We start from the raw sequence: 16,102 nt of genomic DNA, 5'->3' as shown, positions 1-16,102 counted from the left end.
CTGGCTCTCCAGAGTCCTCGTCTGGGAGCTCCTAAGATGACCTTCTCATTTCACTTCTTATTTGGGACATAACAGCCAGGCCCAAGCATGTTCAAACCATAAACTCAGGGAAGAAAATTAACTTATCTGGTGGGTGCTCCTTTCTGTTCCTGTCACCCACCTTGCAACCACCCTCTCACAACACAGAGCTCATGCATCCAGCAGTCACACACAGACCCATCCACCGGGCACATCTCTTTGAAAAGTGCTTTATTTCAGTAAGATCTAAGTCAGGTGCATTAAAACATATCAAAATGTTACAAAAATGTATGGCTCCCTACTGAGGCCTTGTCAGATTATGTTAGATGAGTAAATGCATCAGTGTATAAGTTCAGAACCAAACGTTGAACCAAGTCATGTACCATTGCTGAAAGGCAAGTTATAATTAAGAAAAGAATACTTCACAAGGCTGAAACAATTCGGAAAACCCTTCAGAAACACTAGCAATTACACACCAGAAACATCAGCCTGGAAACAGGTCTGCGATCTGCAGGGAAGACTCCAAAGGTAAACTGAGGGTTTCCCATCATAGCCTGTGCATCTTGTGCTCAGTTGAATACAGTTAAAACACAAGGGGCACTTAAACACCCCCCTTGGGATAGGGCAAAGCTTTCTATTACATCTGGAAGAAGGGGTGCCACATTCATTCTTATTTTTACATCTCTAGGAAATCATATCTCATTTCATCTGAGTGAAGCAAGACTTTGTGCAAAACGATTGAAGTGGAAACGTGAAAATGTGTGCTGCTATATCAGGGATGCTCATGGTGATCTCCTGTCTCCTATCTCGTTCTCCACGTCATGGTTTGGCCGCTGTAAGACACTGAAATTGCCTTGTTCATGTAGAAATCTCTCTCTTGGCTGGGCTTTGTGGCTCACGCCTGTAATCCCAGCACTTTCAGAGACCTAGGTGGGTGGATCACGAGGTCAGGAGTTCAAGACCAGCCTGGCCAAGATGGTGAAACCCCATCTGTACTAAAACCACACAAAAAAATTAGCCGGGCGTGGTGGTGGGTCCCTGTAATCCCAGCTACTCAGGAGGCTGAGACAGGAGAATCGCTTGAACCCTGGAGGCGGATGTTGCAGTGAGCTGAGATTGCATTACTGCACTCCATCCTGGGCAACAGAGCGAGACTCCGTCTCAAAAAAACAAAAGAGAAATCTCTCTCGGCGATGTATCTACGACACCACATTCTCTGTGCTACAGAGCTTTGACATAAAACGTGGGTTTTGGTTGTTTTGTTGTCGGTGGTGGTTTCTTTAAAGAGAATTCCCTTTCTTAAGAGAGCTTCTTGCTCTTCTGTGGCCAATTTCTCTCTCCACCCTCCTGACACTTTGAAATAACCACTCAACCCCACAGAATTCTCGTTGAGACTTTTTTGCATGGAGAACAGATCTCTTTGCGGGGGGCATTATATGCCACCGATATTAGGATAAAATGTCTTTACCTAGAGGTTTCTAGGAGAGAGTACTGTTTTCTTTTGGTGAGGGAAGAGAGGATGGTGAAAATATTTTTCCTTGAAGCATCAGCATGTCTCAGATCAAAATCTTGACCCGAGGCCTCAGCACTTTTCTTGCAGATGGGTGGCTAATATCCTGAAATCCTCTTGCTTCAACTCAACTCCAAGTTGAAGTCCGTCTAGCCTGGAGACCAATGTGCACATTCTTCACCAACACGTACAGGCAAGACTATCTTTTGTGCTTTTCAGCATCTCCCCAAGATAACCCCTTTGCCATTTAAGACATCACCTTCCCTGTCATGTGATCACAGAGAATGTGACCTTGTGCTTAATTCCACCATCCCAGCCAGATGGGCTCAGGTTTTTCCTTCACTTGATCACCTTGTAACATAAGCCCCTGCCGGGGGATTGCGGGGGGCGGTGGCGGGGAGAGCCAGATGCAGCTAAACTGCTTTTCACAAGTTGGAAAAAAAAAAAAAAATCCAACCCTATAAACTGGTCTTTTGTTCTTTACGCAATTTCAGGTTCATTGCACACAATTACGTAAACTCCCACAAATCGGTTGAAAAGTTCAAAACTGCAAGAGCATGTGATACCAGTGAGAAAATCTGCTCCACACTGTGGCAAAGCATCTCTATTTCAACTGCTGCTATTTCAAAGAACCTGTCCAAAATTTCTGATCAGGTTCTTAGGATGTGAGAAATGACCTCTAAACAGGGCAGGACAAAATGGAAAAGTGTGGTCTGCATTACGTGGAAGTGTGTTGTGTAAAATGGGATCTCCTCTCACTTCCACCTCCTGACCTCCCATCTTTAAAAAGGTGAGTCTGCCTTAGTATTGCTCCCTTCGAAAGTGATCTGGCCAACTGGACATGTTGCAGTATTTCCACATTTAACACTATCATAGTGCTAGTGCAAATCAAAGAGAACTCTTATAAGCCAGAAATCGCTGTCCAACAAGAGCCAGTGGTTAGTAGTTTGCCTTGTGGAAATTCTTCTTCCAAGTCCTCCAAGGAGAATTACTGGAGCCAACTGAGGCTTTGAACATTCAAAATAAGAATTACCAGAAGAGAAGTTCCCCATATCATTTTCTCAAATGCAAGATTCAGGTGTTTGCATTCACAGAACTGTTCTTTCCCAGCTGTAACAAAGGAAGCCTCTCCCGGTGCCCACTCCTTGTCTTCTTACCCCAATTCTGTGCAGTTTGCAGAAGCCCTTCTGAGTTTCCACTCCATGCCCCACAGGACTGGTGCTGCTGTCCCTATGGAGGAAGGAGACTTGCTATAAAACCCCCGGCAAAATGCCAGGGGCAGCGTGCCATCTTTTTGCAGTCTACATCGAGACCACAGCTGTGAGCCTTCTAAAGAAGCCATAGGTATGAATGTGGGGCAGGAGGGTGCCTGGGCCAGAAACATCTCCACCAAAAAGGCCCACCTTCCTTTGGAGACACCAACCAGGGACTGTCCTTTCCTCAACTGCCCAGCTCTGCAAACCTTCCGTGGAGAGAAGGTGGAGAAGAGACGGGCAGTGTCTCTACCTCAGCTAGGCTCAGAGACACCCACTCTTAGGAGCCGCTGGTGTTGCTTGGTCGATCTCCACAGCCAGGCACCCAGGTCCAAGCATCTGTCTCCCGCCTCAGACTGTATCAGCCGCACTGATGCCCAGCTGTCTGGCAAGCTTCCTGATGGGAGTCCCAGGGCACAGACCGTTCTCGCCCTTTCTCCCTCATTGGGGTTGGCTCTAAAGATCACCTAGGTGGCTGCTCAGAGAAGCTGAGGAGAAGTTCCATCCTCCCCATGCACCTTCACCAGGTGGCCTAAAGAGCTTTCCTGAACGCCACACTCAGCAGCAAGATGAGGCTTCATTCTTGGAATGCATCTCCACACACAAGGTGAGGGCAAGTTGCAAGAACCCGGAGGTTAGAAAGAATGAAGTCTTGACTGCAACCATGGCCCCAGCTTCAAGTGCAGGAAGACCCTTGATGACGTGAAGACGGGCTGGGTTCAAGGCACCTGTCATTTCTGCAGGTAGCCTTGACATTTCCCTTCAACCTGGAACTTCCTGGCCACCAGGCCCTGGACACACTAGCTGGTCAGCACTGTGTGCACACCAGTGAGATCTTTGTTTCTTGAGACCTTTCCTTCCACTCAAGGAAGCGCCGGAGAGATGGGTTGTCAGCTGGGTACAGAGAAACACACAGGATCCTCTCTGACTCCTAAAGGTAGCCATGGAGGCAGGGATGGAGGCAGAATCCACTCTTCACAGGTTTCCACAGAGAACGTCACATATGTCTTTGTCACTTAAAACAATCAAGGTTTCCAGTGTAAAAATATGTGGGCTTATTGCATCTACCCTATGGATGGTCTATCTTTTTCTTTCCATCAGACTTGCCGCAAGTTATGTGGCTGTTACTTTGTTAATTTCCAAGGCTCTCACATTCACTGATCCTTCTAGGCATACAGGGAGAGTTTCTACTAACATATAAACAACCCAAATGGTGAACCTGGAGAACCCTCTTCCCTTTCTAAACACAGGCAGACACGTGGCTGCTCCCTGGCACTTGAGAGGAGAAATCGTTCCTTCAACCTAAATACCACTCAGATCAGTGGCTCCTCTGATTTCCCTGCCCAGGAGCTGCATATTCGCCAGGCTCAGGCTCTTGTGCTGGTTGCCTGGAATTTAATTACATGTGAAAGTATCAGGTAGGCACATGGACACGTATCATGCGTGCGCACACATGTACACACACACATTTTGGGTCCTCCTTATAACTAAAATCAAAAGTCCTTGTGAGTGGAAGAAAGGAGGGCAGGGGTCCAGGGATGGGGAGCTGTCTGTTGACTTCTATATCCAGCTCCAGGTAACAAATGATGGCTTGGCCGGAGCTGGGGAAGTTTGTGTCTAAATGTTTCCATGGAAAGAAAGTGCGCAGCTTCCTGGGGGTTTTATGGCAATGGCGGCTCCTGGGATGCTCGGATCCCCTCGTTCTCGTGGCTCAGATGGTTGCTGGGGTCTCGGCTATCTCCTCCAGCCTCTGCCGAATCATTAACCGGAGCACGGTGTACCTGGAGACAAGAAACAAGCTCAGGTGGAGAGCAGCCAGCAACACACCCCTCCCCAGGACCTTCCCGGCCACCTGGGTAACACCAAGGTCACACCAGGTAACAGTGCGGTCAAGCGCCCTGCTCCTTTGCTTCCATTACTGACCCCTCTTTAGCTACTTTGTTGCTTATGTTCATTCCTACAACACAATGTGAGAAATAAAGAGGCCAAATCCAAATTAGATTATTTTACTATGGGTAGAACATCTGGCCAAAAAAAAATCAAAAAGGTAAAAAAAACAACAGCAATAATAAGCATACTACGAATTCTGTGTGTTTGCTTACTTTGTCCAAGACACTATGCATAGTACTTCATATGCACAGTAGCTCATGAACCCTCACCGAGGCTAGATAATATAAAATTGGTAACAGTTGACCCTCTTGGGGATCCGACAAAAATGGCAACCTTAGAACCTGCGTTTTGCAGAAGAGGCCATAGCAGCTACTAGGCATGGAGGTCCGTGGCTTGGGGGAAGTTCGGTTTTCCCACGACTTCCCTGAGCTGTGGCACTGCAGCTACAGGAGTGGGCACTGTTGTGCAGGGATAAATGGACATATTCCCTACGTTCGGGACTTTGTGGTACACAGAAAAATCTGTTTTTAAAGTTTAGGACATAGTTGACTGGGCATGGTGGCTCATGCCTGTAATCCCAACACTTTGAGAGGCCAAGGCGGGTGGATCACTTGAGGTCAGGAGTTCAAAACCAGCCTGGCCAACTTGGCGAAACCCCATCTCTACTAAAAACACACAAAAAAAGGAGCTAGATGTGGTGGTGCGTGCCTGTAATCCCAGCTACTGCGGAGGCTGAGGTGGGAGAATCACTTGAGTCTGGGAGGTGGAAGTTGCAGTGAGCCGAGATCGCATCATTGCACTGCAGCCTGAGCGACAGAGCAAGACTCCATGACAAAACAAAACAAAACAAAACAAAAAAAAAAACCCAAAACTTTAGGACATAGTAAGTGTTCAGTGTGTTATCAGACTAGTTATGATCATCGATACAGCAGATCTAGCAGTGGCTTTATTCTCCATTGGCAAAAAGGAATCATTTATTCCACCATATCGATGAAAGGTAGTCTCTTCTATGACTAAACATAGCAAAGTAATCACAAAATCCTTCCCAGAAAGAAGCTTTATTTTCTTTTTTTTTTTTTTTTTTTTTTTTTTTTTTTTTTTTTTGAGACGGAGTCTCGCTCTGTCTCCCGGGCTGGAGTGCAGTGGCCGGATCTCAGCTCACTGCAAGCTCCGCTTCCCGGGTTTACGCCATTCTCCTGCCTCAGCCTCCTGAGTAGCTGGGACGGCGCCCACCACCTCGCCCGGCTAGTTTTTTGTATTTTTTAGTAGAGACGGGGTTTCACCGTGTTAGCCAGGATGGTCTCCATCTCCTGACCTCATGATCCGCCCGTCTCGGCCTCCCAAAGTGCTGGGATTACAGGCTTGAGCCACCGCGCCCAGCCAGAAGCTTTATTTTTCAATCCAAATGCAATTTCCAGAAGATAAATGTCACAAAGGGAGGAAATGGGAGAAGAAAGGATTTTAGAGACCAGTAGCTCAGGCTACACCCACTGCTAAGACAGCCTTCCTGAAATCCCTGGAACCTCTGGGTCTTGGTTAGCACTCCTTGCCCTCACCCCTTCAGGCAAGGGGTGGTAACACTAGCCCCAGGGACTGCACTATCCCTTGAGGTTACCCCAGACTCTGCCCAAGTCTTTGTAAATAGTCCCTTCTTCAAACACCCCTCAAAGACCCTCATCGGAGTCTCCTGCTGGGAGCCTGATCATATACTTAAGAAACCAGAGTACAGTCACCTCCCCTATTTCTGAATCTAGACCCCAAAGAAATTTTAAACCAACACCTTCTCTTCAGAGTCTTTCCATAAGAGGGAGGACAGGAGACACTTTGATGTCCCACATCAAAATGAGAAGCTGACACAAGAAGTAGACGAACACACTTAACTATCATGCCCCACTTGAAATCCAGGTTTGTCAATGGGCAGCCCCCCAAAGAAAGCCCAGAGACCCAGGCCCATGCAGCAGCTCAGCACAGTCCCTGCGAGGACCCAGCAGGGGCCCCTCTGTTGAGGCCCCGGGAGAAGTGCACCCAGCGCCCCAGAGGCCACGCTTACTTGCGCATCAGCTTCTTTACTTCCCGATCTTCTTCCTCCTGGAGCTTCTGAATGAAGCTTTTAAGTACCGGCATCTCGAACTTTATATACTGGGCTACCTGGGGAGAAAGAAGCAAGTCTGGCTGAATGCCCTTCCCAGCATGACTCCAATTCCTTTCAGGGTTGTCCTCATACAAGGCACAAAGTCTTGGCACAAAGTCTTGGAAAGTCTATTTTTTTCAGAAACCCAGGATTTCCTTAAAGGCAGGAGCCAAGCCTCATTCCTCACCAGGCTGGGAAGGAGTCTGCGACGATCACTTCACTTACATGACACCATCTCAAAACTTTTCATTTTTCATGTCATGCATTCAATTAATGATGAGGTGACGCCAAACACAGAAAAGTACTTTCTCTTGATACAGTGATGCAGAGAAAGAACGGAACCCGTTATGTCTAATAAACCCCTTTGTTCTCCCCTAAGAGAATGGAAGGAATCAGGGTTCAGAATGATGATTTGGGTCTCAAGGTTCAAACAAACATCCAAATATGAACTTGCTTTGGAGAGGCTGTGGGTGGCTCTGGGGTGAGTTAAAGTTTAAAAACAGCACCAGGCATCATGGTCCATGCCTGTAATCCCAGCACTTTGGGAGGCTGAGGCAGGTGGATCACTTGAGGTCAAGAGTTCAAGACCAGCTGGCCGACATGGTGAAACCCTGTCTCTACTAAAAATACAAAAATTAGCCAGGCATGGTGATGCACACCTGTGGTCCCAGCTACTCAGGAGTCTGAGGCAGGAAAATTGCTTGAACCAGGGAGGTGCCACTGCATTCAAGCCTGGGCAACAGAGCGAGACTCTGTCTGCCCCACACAAAAAAAAAAAGTTAAAAAATGGCTTTCCTTTCCCCACCAGAATCCCCACCCTGCTCTATCAACTCTTCTCCCTGGGAGAAGTGCATTTCTCCACACTTTTAATGTTGAGCTTGTCCATGTGACTGGCTTTGGCCAGTGGAATGTGTGTGGACATGACACACCAAATCTGAGTGGAGGCTTCAAATATGCATACATGATTTGGCCTGATTTCTCGTGCTCCACCATCTGCCATGAGGAGCACAGCCATGAGCAGTAAGTACTGCCCCAACAGCCTGGGCCTCTGGGTGAGTCACACAATGCAGACTTGAACTCAGCCCACACTTAGAGTAGAGCCATTGCTACTAGACCATAGACTCATGGGGAAAAAGTAAGTGTTTGCTGTTGTAAGCTACTAAGATTTGGAGATGTTTGTTACTGTAGCAAAAGCTGACTATTACATGGCTTACTTCTTGTATTATTTTTTTGTGACAGGGTCTTGCTGTATCTATCACCCAGGCTGAAGTGCAGTGGTGCCATCACAGGTCACTGCAGCCTAAACCTCTTGTGCTCAAGTGATCCTCCCACCTCAGCCTCCCAAGTAGTTGGGACCACATGCACACACCACCATGCTCAGTTACTTAAAACATTTTTTTTTTTTTTTGTAGAGACAGAGTCTCGCATTGTTGCCTAGACTGGTCTCAAATCACTGGCCTCAAGCAATCGTCCTGCAGCGACCTCCCAAAGTGTTAGGATTACGGGAGTGAGCCACTGCGACCAGCCAACTGCTAACTTCCTAGCATTGCTAAAAGAGTGTTTGCAGACACTTCCCATCCCTCTGACAGTACCCTAGGAAGGCTCAAGCAATTTATTCCTTCTATGGAAATCACTTTCTGCCTGGGCATTCCTCCAGCAACTCCCTCAGGGCATACCTTCAACCTGGCTTCAAGAGAACCTGGCACTGAAGAAGTAAAAGGGGGCATGGTCATTGGTCAAAAAAGTCATTCTATACCCCAGTTACAGGTGATCCAACCAAATCCCCACCCTCCTGAGGACAGACCACCTGACCCAAAGGGAACTCACATCATAGGTGACTTCCTCCACCTGGTCCTTCTCCATTAGGAACACTTTGGAGACCTGCTCACATGGGCCCTGGAGGATTCGGGCAATCAGCGGGTAATCAGTGGCCTTCAGCTTCTGTTTCTCTGCAACCACACACAACCAGGAGCAGCCCTGAGTTTGGCCAGAGGCCTTTCTCACATTAAGTAGTGGTCAATGCAGGGGTCCAAATGGACTAGGCACCTTAGGAGATGCCACCATATAAGTCAGGAGACTGATTTATAAATGAACTATTCCATAGGTATTGTGAAAAGCAACCTCCTCCCACTCACTCCCCACCCCTCAACAGTACCACCATGCCTCCAACCCCTTGGAGGAATTGGGTTTATCTGTCTCTTGAGAAAATTCTAGACAGGTTTAGAATTTGTTTACTGGCCATATAAAACAATCCCTAGTGGACTCACACAGCAAGCCCATCAGCCTTGAAGGCAAACAACATTTGGAAGTTTCTGAAACCCAAACAACAAGCAAAGGAGGCAGAGGTATTTTTTTAACTTGCTATTTTGAGTTAATTAGAAGTTTGAAAGTACACTGTGGTCTTCAGACTTACCACCACTCGTATGCACCACGTACAAGGCAAACTCCTCTGCTGAATTCTCAATCTGAAGCAGGAGCAAAAGATACTTGTTGAAAGTATCTATTTAAACATCCCAACTTCGAGGCTTTTCCTCTTTTTTAACAATGCAAAGCTAAGTCAATTTTAGGCTGTTTTGAGGGGAGAGCTATTTATCTACAACTCTCGGAATTGATGAGAAGATCGAGAAGGTAGATGACTTTATCAATAATATAGTCATGTGCTTAACCACAAGGATGCATTCTGAGAAATAGATCACTAGGCAATTTCATTGTTGTGCAAACATCATAGAGTGTACTTACAGAAACCTGGATGGCATAGCCTACTACACACCTAGGCCATATGGTATAGCTATTGCTCCTGGACTACAAACCTATACAGCATGTTCCTGTACTCAATGCTGTAGGCACTTGTAACACAATGGTAAGCATTTGTGGATTTAAACATATCTAAACACAGAAAAAGTACCATAAAAAAAGGATTATAGTCTCATGGGACCACAGTCATATATGTGGTGTGTCACTGACCAAACTGGTCATTCTGTAGCACACAACTAGGATGGATAATAGCTATCATCTATCGCAATGTGCCAGGCATAGTTCTACAAATGTTAAAGGTTTCATCCCATCTAATGTTCACGACAATACTGTAGCGAGGCCCCATTATCTTCATTTTATGATGACGAAGCAGAGGCAGGGGCAGGTTAAGTAACTTGCCCAATTCATCCAACTAGCATGTGCTCAATGGAGATTTGAACCCAGAGCCTGTGTTCTTAGGTTGTTAGGCTACACTGGCTTCCATTAAAAGTAAGAATACCTGGTCTCCAAAAGATCTCTGTTCTCCAAGAGATTGTGGAAAACACAGAGCAACAGAACTTTAAAAGCACTCCTGCACTATAATTTGCACAAAGTGTCATATTTCAAAGTAGGTTTCCCAACTGTGCCCCAGAAGTCAATCTTCACACTGAGCCCAAAACCAGTCAGCAGGCCCCAGGGTCCTTCTAAAGTAGACCATAAAGGATTTGAGGGTTGATGTTTCTCAAACTTCGGTAGGCATCCAAATCCCCTGCAGGCTTGTTAGACGGTGTCCCTGGCCTACCCCTCAAAATTTCTGATTTAGTGGGTCTGGGGTGGGGCCTGAGAATTTGAATTTCTAACAAGCACCCAGGTGATGCTGATGCTGTGGACTCTGTCTTGGATCACGAGGATCTAAAGAACCCAAGCCCTCTGCTCAGCATCCCGCAAACCACGCAACTTCCATAGCTCCTCGCACAACCACTCTAGGGGCCCAAGGCACACCTGTGACCCCATCTGTGGCCAGCCAGCAATGGGAACTTGCCTTAAATTTGTTGAGCAGCAGCTTCAGGACCTGTGGGGTGGTCATGGTGCTGTTGATGCGGACGTTGGTGACAGAGCCATAGGCTGGCGTGAACACGGACGTCTGTCAATAGAAGGATCCAGCTCAGGGTGGGAGTGGGAACAAGGACCCAGTGCTAAAATCCAGGTGCGGTACAGGGCACAATGACAATGATACTCAAAATGTACTTCCTGAGAGCCCCCGGCAGCCTGGCAAGCAGCAGGCTTTGTAGACAAAGCAACCCTCAGGGTTTGCTTAATTCAGTTCATGCTCCACACTCAAAAAGACCCTTCCTCTGGGACTTCAGCACAAGGCTGTCTCTGACTGCTCTCCCACCATGCACTTGCTTCCTGGGGTAGGATTTGAACAAAGCAGGAGGAAGGGAGGGATCAGCAAGCTCGGGTGGGGTGGACGGTGCACTGACACCCCAGGTCTGAGACCTGCAGCTCTGCTTCAGCTCTGGGAAAAGCCAGACCATACACCAGTTGGGGGCACAGTGTGCAGGAGAGGTTAACACATGGATTTTCTTGGGAGAGACTGATGAGCTGTGTTTATGGGGTCTTCAGGGCTACAGCAGGGACTGCTTTGTACAGCCCCACTGAATTCACCCACCACCTTAAGGGGGACCCACAGAAGGACTTTGAGCCTTCTGACTTGGGGTCCCTCAGCCCTCAGGAAGCCACCAGGGCTTGCAGCCCACCCATAACCCTAAGACTAAACAGCAGCAAACATTTGGCTGCCCAGGCATCACACCACCCACCATATAGCTGTAGCCCTGAGGTGGCATCTACCCGGGAAGAGGTCTTCCCCCCTCCCCTATCCCCCTGTCCACCTTACCTTATGGTTGTAGAAATGGCCGTTGATGGAGAAGCGGTGGCGTCTGATTCGCCGCTGGTCACTAGGCGTCCTCACATTGCCACGGCGACGCACCCCAACATCACTGCGTGTGCGCATCAGCTGTGGGGTGTCCTCCTGCAGGGGCTTCAGGCCCCTGGAGTCTGAGAGAGGAGAGGGAAATGAACTCTGTCTGGACCTGCGACATGGCACATGGTCCCCACTTTGTGCCCAGTGCTACAGCACCCACTGTCTCCAAAAATATATATTTTATACAAATAGTATTTTCTGCTGGGGGAAAAACATAATGCAGAATTTACAAAGAAGCTGTACGGTGATAAGTTCAGAGCACAGCCTTCCAAGCCAGACTCCCTGGGTTCAAATCTCAGCTCCATGATTGCCATATATCAGTAACCTCTCTGTGCCTCAGTGTTTTTATATATAAAATAGGGATAATAGTAACACCCACCTCAGAGGGTTGCTGAGGGTTTAAATGAGTTAATATACATAAAGCACTTAGAATAGTGCCTGGCACAGAATAAACATGATATAAGGGCTAACAAGATACTTCAAACAAACTATGACACATGCTACACACAGATGAACCTTGATGACATTACACTAAGTGCAACAAGCCAATTACAAAACAGCAAATATAGAATGATTCCACTTATATAAGGTACTTAGAGTGTACCTCATATAAGTGTATCTCATATAATTGAGGTACACTCTAAGTATATTCTAGGTACATTCTAAATTACAGAGACAGAGAGTAGAATGGTGGTTGCCAGGGGCTAGAGGGAGAAGGATATGGGGAGTTATTGGAGTTTAATGGGTACAGAGTTTCAGTTTCACAAGATGGGAAGAGTTTTGGAGATGGATGGTGGTGATGGTTGCACAACATTATGAGTGTATTTAATACCACTGAACTGTACCACTTAAAATGGTTACGATGGTAAATGTTACGTTATGTGTATCTTACTGCAATAAAAAAATTAGAAAAAATAATGCTTAATAGAACATATATCTAAAAATATATGCGGTTCCCATGGCATATTTCTATCCTTATATGTGTATAAATATAAAATATTGACATTAATCACAAGTAGGTTAATCTGCTCTTATTAAAATATATTTAATCCATGTAATATTAAAAAGATTTTGCAAATTGACAGTATCTATGAAAATTAAAAATGCACATGGCCTTAAACCCAGAAATTCCACTTGAAAGATTCCTACATGCTGACAAATGTGTGGCATGACACATGTATAAGGCCACCGACTGCAAACTTGTTTGTCATAGCAGAGGCTGAAAATGACTTAAATGGCTACCAATAGGGAGTGATTACATGAATTATCCTTTTTCCATACAGTGAAATAATGCAGAACTGCAAAGAATAAGGAAGTTCCTTACAAATTTATATGGAAAAATTCCCCAGATAAACTGATAAATAAAAACTGGGATCTGCACAATGCTACCACTTGTATAACTAGGGGAAGAAAAGAAACTACATCCAACTGGGCGTGGTGGCTCATGCCTATAATCCCAGCACTTTGGGAGGCTGAGGCAGGCAGATCACTTGAGGCCAGGAGTTCAAGACCAGCCTGGTCAACATGGCAAAAACCCGTCACCACTAAAAACACAAAAATTAGCTGGGCATGGTAGCGCATGCCTTTAATCCCAGCTACTCAGGAGGCTGAGGTGGGAGGATCACTTGAACCCAGGAAGCAGAGCCAAGATTGCACTACTGCACTGCATCCTCCTGGGTGACAGAGGGAGACGGAAGGGCAGGGAAGGGAAGGGAAAGTCAGGGAAGAGAAGGGAAGGGAAGGGAAGGGAGGGGAGGAGAGGGAAGATGAGGGGAGGGGAGGGGAGGGGAGGAGAGAATGGAAGGGAAGGGAAGAGAGGGAAGGGGAGGGGGAGGGGGGGGGGGAAGGGAAGAGAGGGAAGGGGAGGGGAGGGGAGGGGAGGAGAGAAGGGAAGGGAAGGGAAGGGAGGGAAGGGGAGGGAAGAGGAAGAAAGAAACTACATCCACCCATAAAGGTATGTGAGTGTGTTTTGCTTATATTTGCATGGACCATCTCATGAAGGATGTTCTTGGGATGCTTCTAGGTGGGTGGATGAGGTAGGTGACTTAATTCTCTCCCTTTGTATCTTGAACCAGATACATTTTACATTCTCAAAAATAAATAACAGTTGATAACATCTATCACAGCGGTCTTGACACAGTCGGTCCCTAGCTGGAAGTACCTTCCACTCACATGTACCTGTGGGGCTTCGCATCTGGTCACCCTCCGGCGGTGCATCCACCTCTGAGATCTGAACACTGGGCACAGTCAGGGGCTTCAGGGTGGTTCTGGCGGTGGAGAAGACAAAGGGGAGGGGGGAGACTAGTTTAATCCCTGTGGAAAGATGCCCTGCACCTGCCAGACCCCACTCCTGCAAGGGGAGCACTTTGCTAGTGCCAGGCTGGGTACTGGCACACATCAGGCGATGAAAGGTACAGATGGGCCACGCTGAGCATCCCATGAAAGGCTGGCCCAGCTCCCAGGTCAAGCAGTGGGTGGTGCAGGGGGAGTTCTGGAGGGGGAAGATGTTCTTTTCCAGCATCTGCAGCAACACAAGCATCTAATTCATCAAGCACAGGATGGAGAATACCAAGGAGAGAAACCCATGTGCTGCCTGCACTGCTTCTAAGCATGTATGGGTTCTATAGCTTATTTGGAAAACTCTAATAATGGCCATTTGTTTTGCAGGGTAAGATTCCAGTTCAGACTCATTGCTGTTGAAGAAATAACTCATAATTGATTCTGGCATTTAAAAGGGATGGAAAGCAGGAGGTTGGCCACCACAAGAGCAGGAGCAGCTTTGGAAGGGGCACTGACAGTGTTCTCAGGGTTGCAAGGACGGAGGCCTCATCCAAGCTGAAGAAAGGGTTACAAGTAAGGCAGTCCAAGCTGAGACCCTCGTTTGCCATCATAACTGGCAAATAACTTCTCAAAGCCAAAAAGGACAAAGGGAGCAGCTCATGAAAACATCCAAAATCAACAGAGGATTTGGCTGTAAGGAAGAATCATATTTGACCAATTAGGACCAACCCATGATGAGAAGAGCATGGGCTCCCTGGGACCCAGTAGAGATAAACCTCATGTTCTGGGGAGGATCGTTTTAAGGAAGGACAATTAAAATGGAAAATCTGAAAGAACTTCCTATTGTAATTTAACTCATATACTTCTGAGGCACAGAATGGGCCTGGTCAGAGCTTCTAGGGAATGGTGAACACTTGGCACCCAGAGTAGCCACCCCACTCATTCTTGCTGAAGCAGGAACCGGTCTCAGCATCCTTTTTCTTCTTCTTCTTCTTTTTTTTTTTTTTTTTTTGGTGGGGCAAGGGGACGGAGTCTTGCTCTGTCACCCAGGCCGGAGTGCAGTGGTGTGGTCTTGGCTCACTGCAATCTCTGCCTCCCAGGTTCCAGTGATTGTCCTGCTTCAGACTCCTAAGTAGCTGAGATTATAGCCACGTGCCACTGTGCCTTTTTTTTTTTTTTTTTTGGTAGAGACAGGGTTTCACCATGTTGCCCAGGCTGGTCTTGAATTCCTGAGCTTGTGATCTGCCTGCCTCAGCCTCCCAAAGTGCTGGGATTATAGGCATGATCCACCGTGCCCAGCCTCAGGATCCTTCTTAAGACAGTAGTCTAGGCATTCACTGTATTATAGGTAACATCTAAAAGACATCATTTACCATTCCTGAAAATTCTACCAAAGTATTTTGAAGGTTTCAAGAGTCAACCAAGACCAGCTTGAGGCCACAGAGAAGGGAGAAAAAGCAGGCAGAGTGAAGGACCCCTTAGCAGCCCAAACCAAAGGCCACAGGGTCAAATGAAATCTTAAAAATCATCTTACTTAGGGAATAGAATAGTGTGGGGGTCAGGGTCAGGCTGTGAAATGGGCTTGGCCATTGGAAATCAAATACAGCAATAATACAGTATAATATAACAAATACAGTACAGTGTAAAAAATACAGCTGGGCATGGTGGCTCACACCTGTAATCTCAGCACTTTGGGAGGTCAAGGTGGGAGGATTGCCTGAGGCCAGAAGTTTGAGACCAACCAGGGCAACATAGTGAGACCCCATTTCTACAAAAAATATGAAAATTATCCAGGTAGGGCCAGGAACAGTGGCTCACGCCTGTGGTCCCGGAACTTTGGGAGGTTAAGGAGGGTGGATAACTTGAGGTCATGAGTTCAAGACCAGCCTGGCCAACATGATGAAATCCCCTCTCTACCAAAAAATACAAAAAATGACTGGGTTTGGTGGTGGGCACCTGTAATCCCAGCTACTCAGGGGGCTGAGGCACAAATCGCTTGAACCCGAGAGGCAGAGGTTGCAGTGAGCTGAGATCGCACCACTGCACTCCAGCCTGGGCAAGAGAAAAAGAAAAAAGGGGTGGGGGCTGTACCTGTAGTCCCAGCTACTGGGGAGCCTGAGGTGGGAGGATCACTTGAGCCTAGGAGGTTGAGGCTGCAGTGAGCTGTGATTAAGCCACTGCACTCCAGCCTGGGAAACAGAGTGAGACCTTGTCTCAAACAAAACAAAACAAAAATGTGGTGATAGTGCTGAAAAGCAGAGCATGAAACCAGCAAAGTTAGATGAAACCAAAGAACGTTAACC

The 16,102-nt window shown here is 47.1% G+C and overlaps 1 protein-coding gene across 5 annotated transcripts in view; it reads right to left on the bottom strand.

The window, feature by feature from the left end:
* Positions 1-232: 232 nt before the first annotated feature.
* RASSF2 (Ras association domain family member 2) overlaps positions 233-16,102 on the bottom strand; it is a 45,572-nt gene continuing 29,702 nt past the window's right edge. For 3 of the 5 annotated variants that reach the window (XM_017878033.1, XM_017878041.1, XM_017878024.1), the window contains exons 5-11: positions 13,692-13,786; positions 11,433-11,593; positions 10,578-10,679; positions 9,216-9,267; positions 8,630-8,751; positions 6,722-6,819; positions 233-4,562 (exon numbers count right to left, since the gene is read on the bottom strand). In XM_017878033.1, coding sequence (XP_017733522.1) covers positions 4,493-4,562; positions 6,722-6,819; positions 8,630-8,751; positions 9,216-9,267; positions 10,578-10,679; positions 11,433-11,593; positions 13,692-13,786 — 700 coding nt within the window. In that variant the 3' untranslated portion in view covers positions 233-4,492. The remainder of the gene's footprint in view (positions 4,563-6,721; positions 6,820-8,629; positions 8,752-9,215; positions 9,268-10,577; positions 10,680-11,432; positions 11,594-13,691; positions 13,787-16,102) is intronic. The other 2 variants (XM_017878054.1, XM_017878050.1) reach the window with 1 other exon arrangement.

Source organism: Rhinopithecus bieti, unplaced genomic scaffold (genome assembly GCF_001698545.2).
Source record: "Rhinopithecus bieti isolate Rb0 unplaced genomic scaffold, ASM169854v2 scaffold_65, whole genome shotgun sequence".
Lineage (NCBI taxonomy): Eukaryota > Metazoa > Chordata > Mammalia > Primates > Cercopithecidae > Rhinopithecus > Rhinopithecus bieti.
This window is presented reverse-complemented; position numbering and strand designations above follow the sequence as displayed.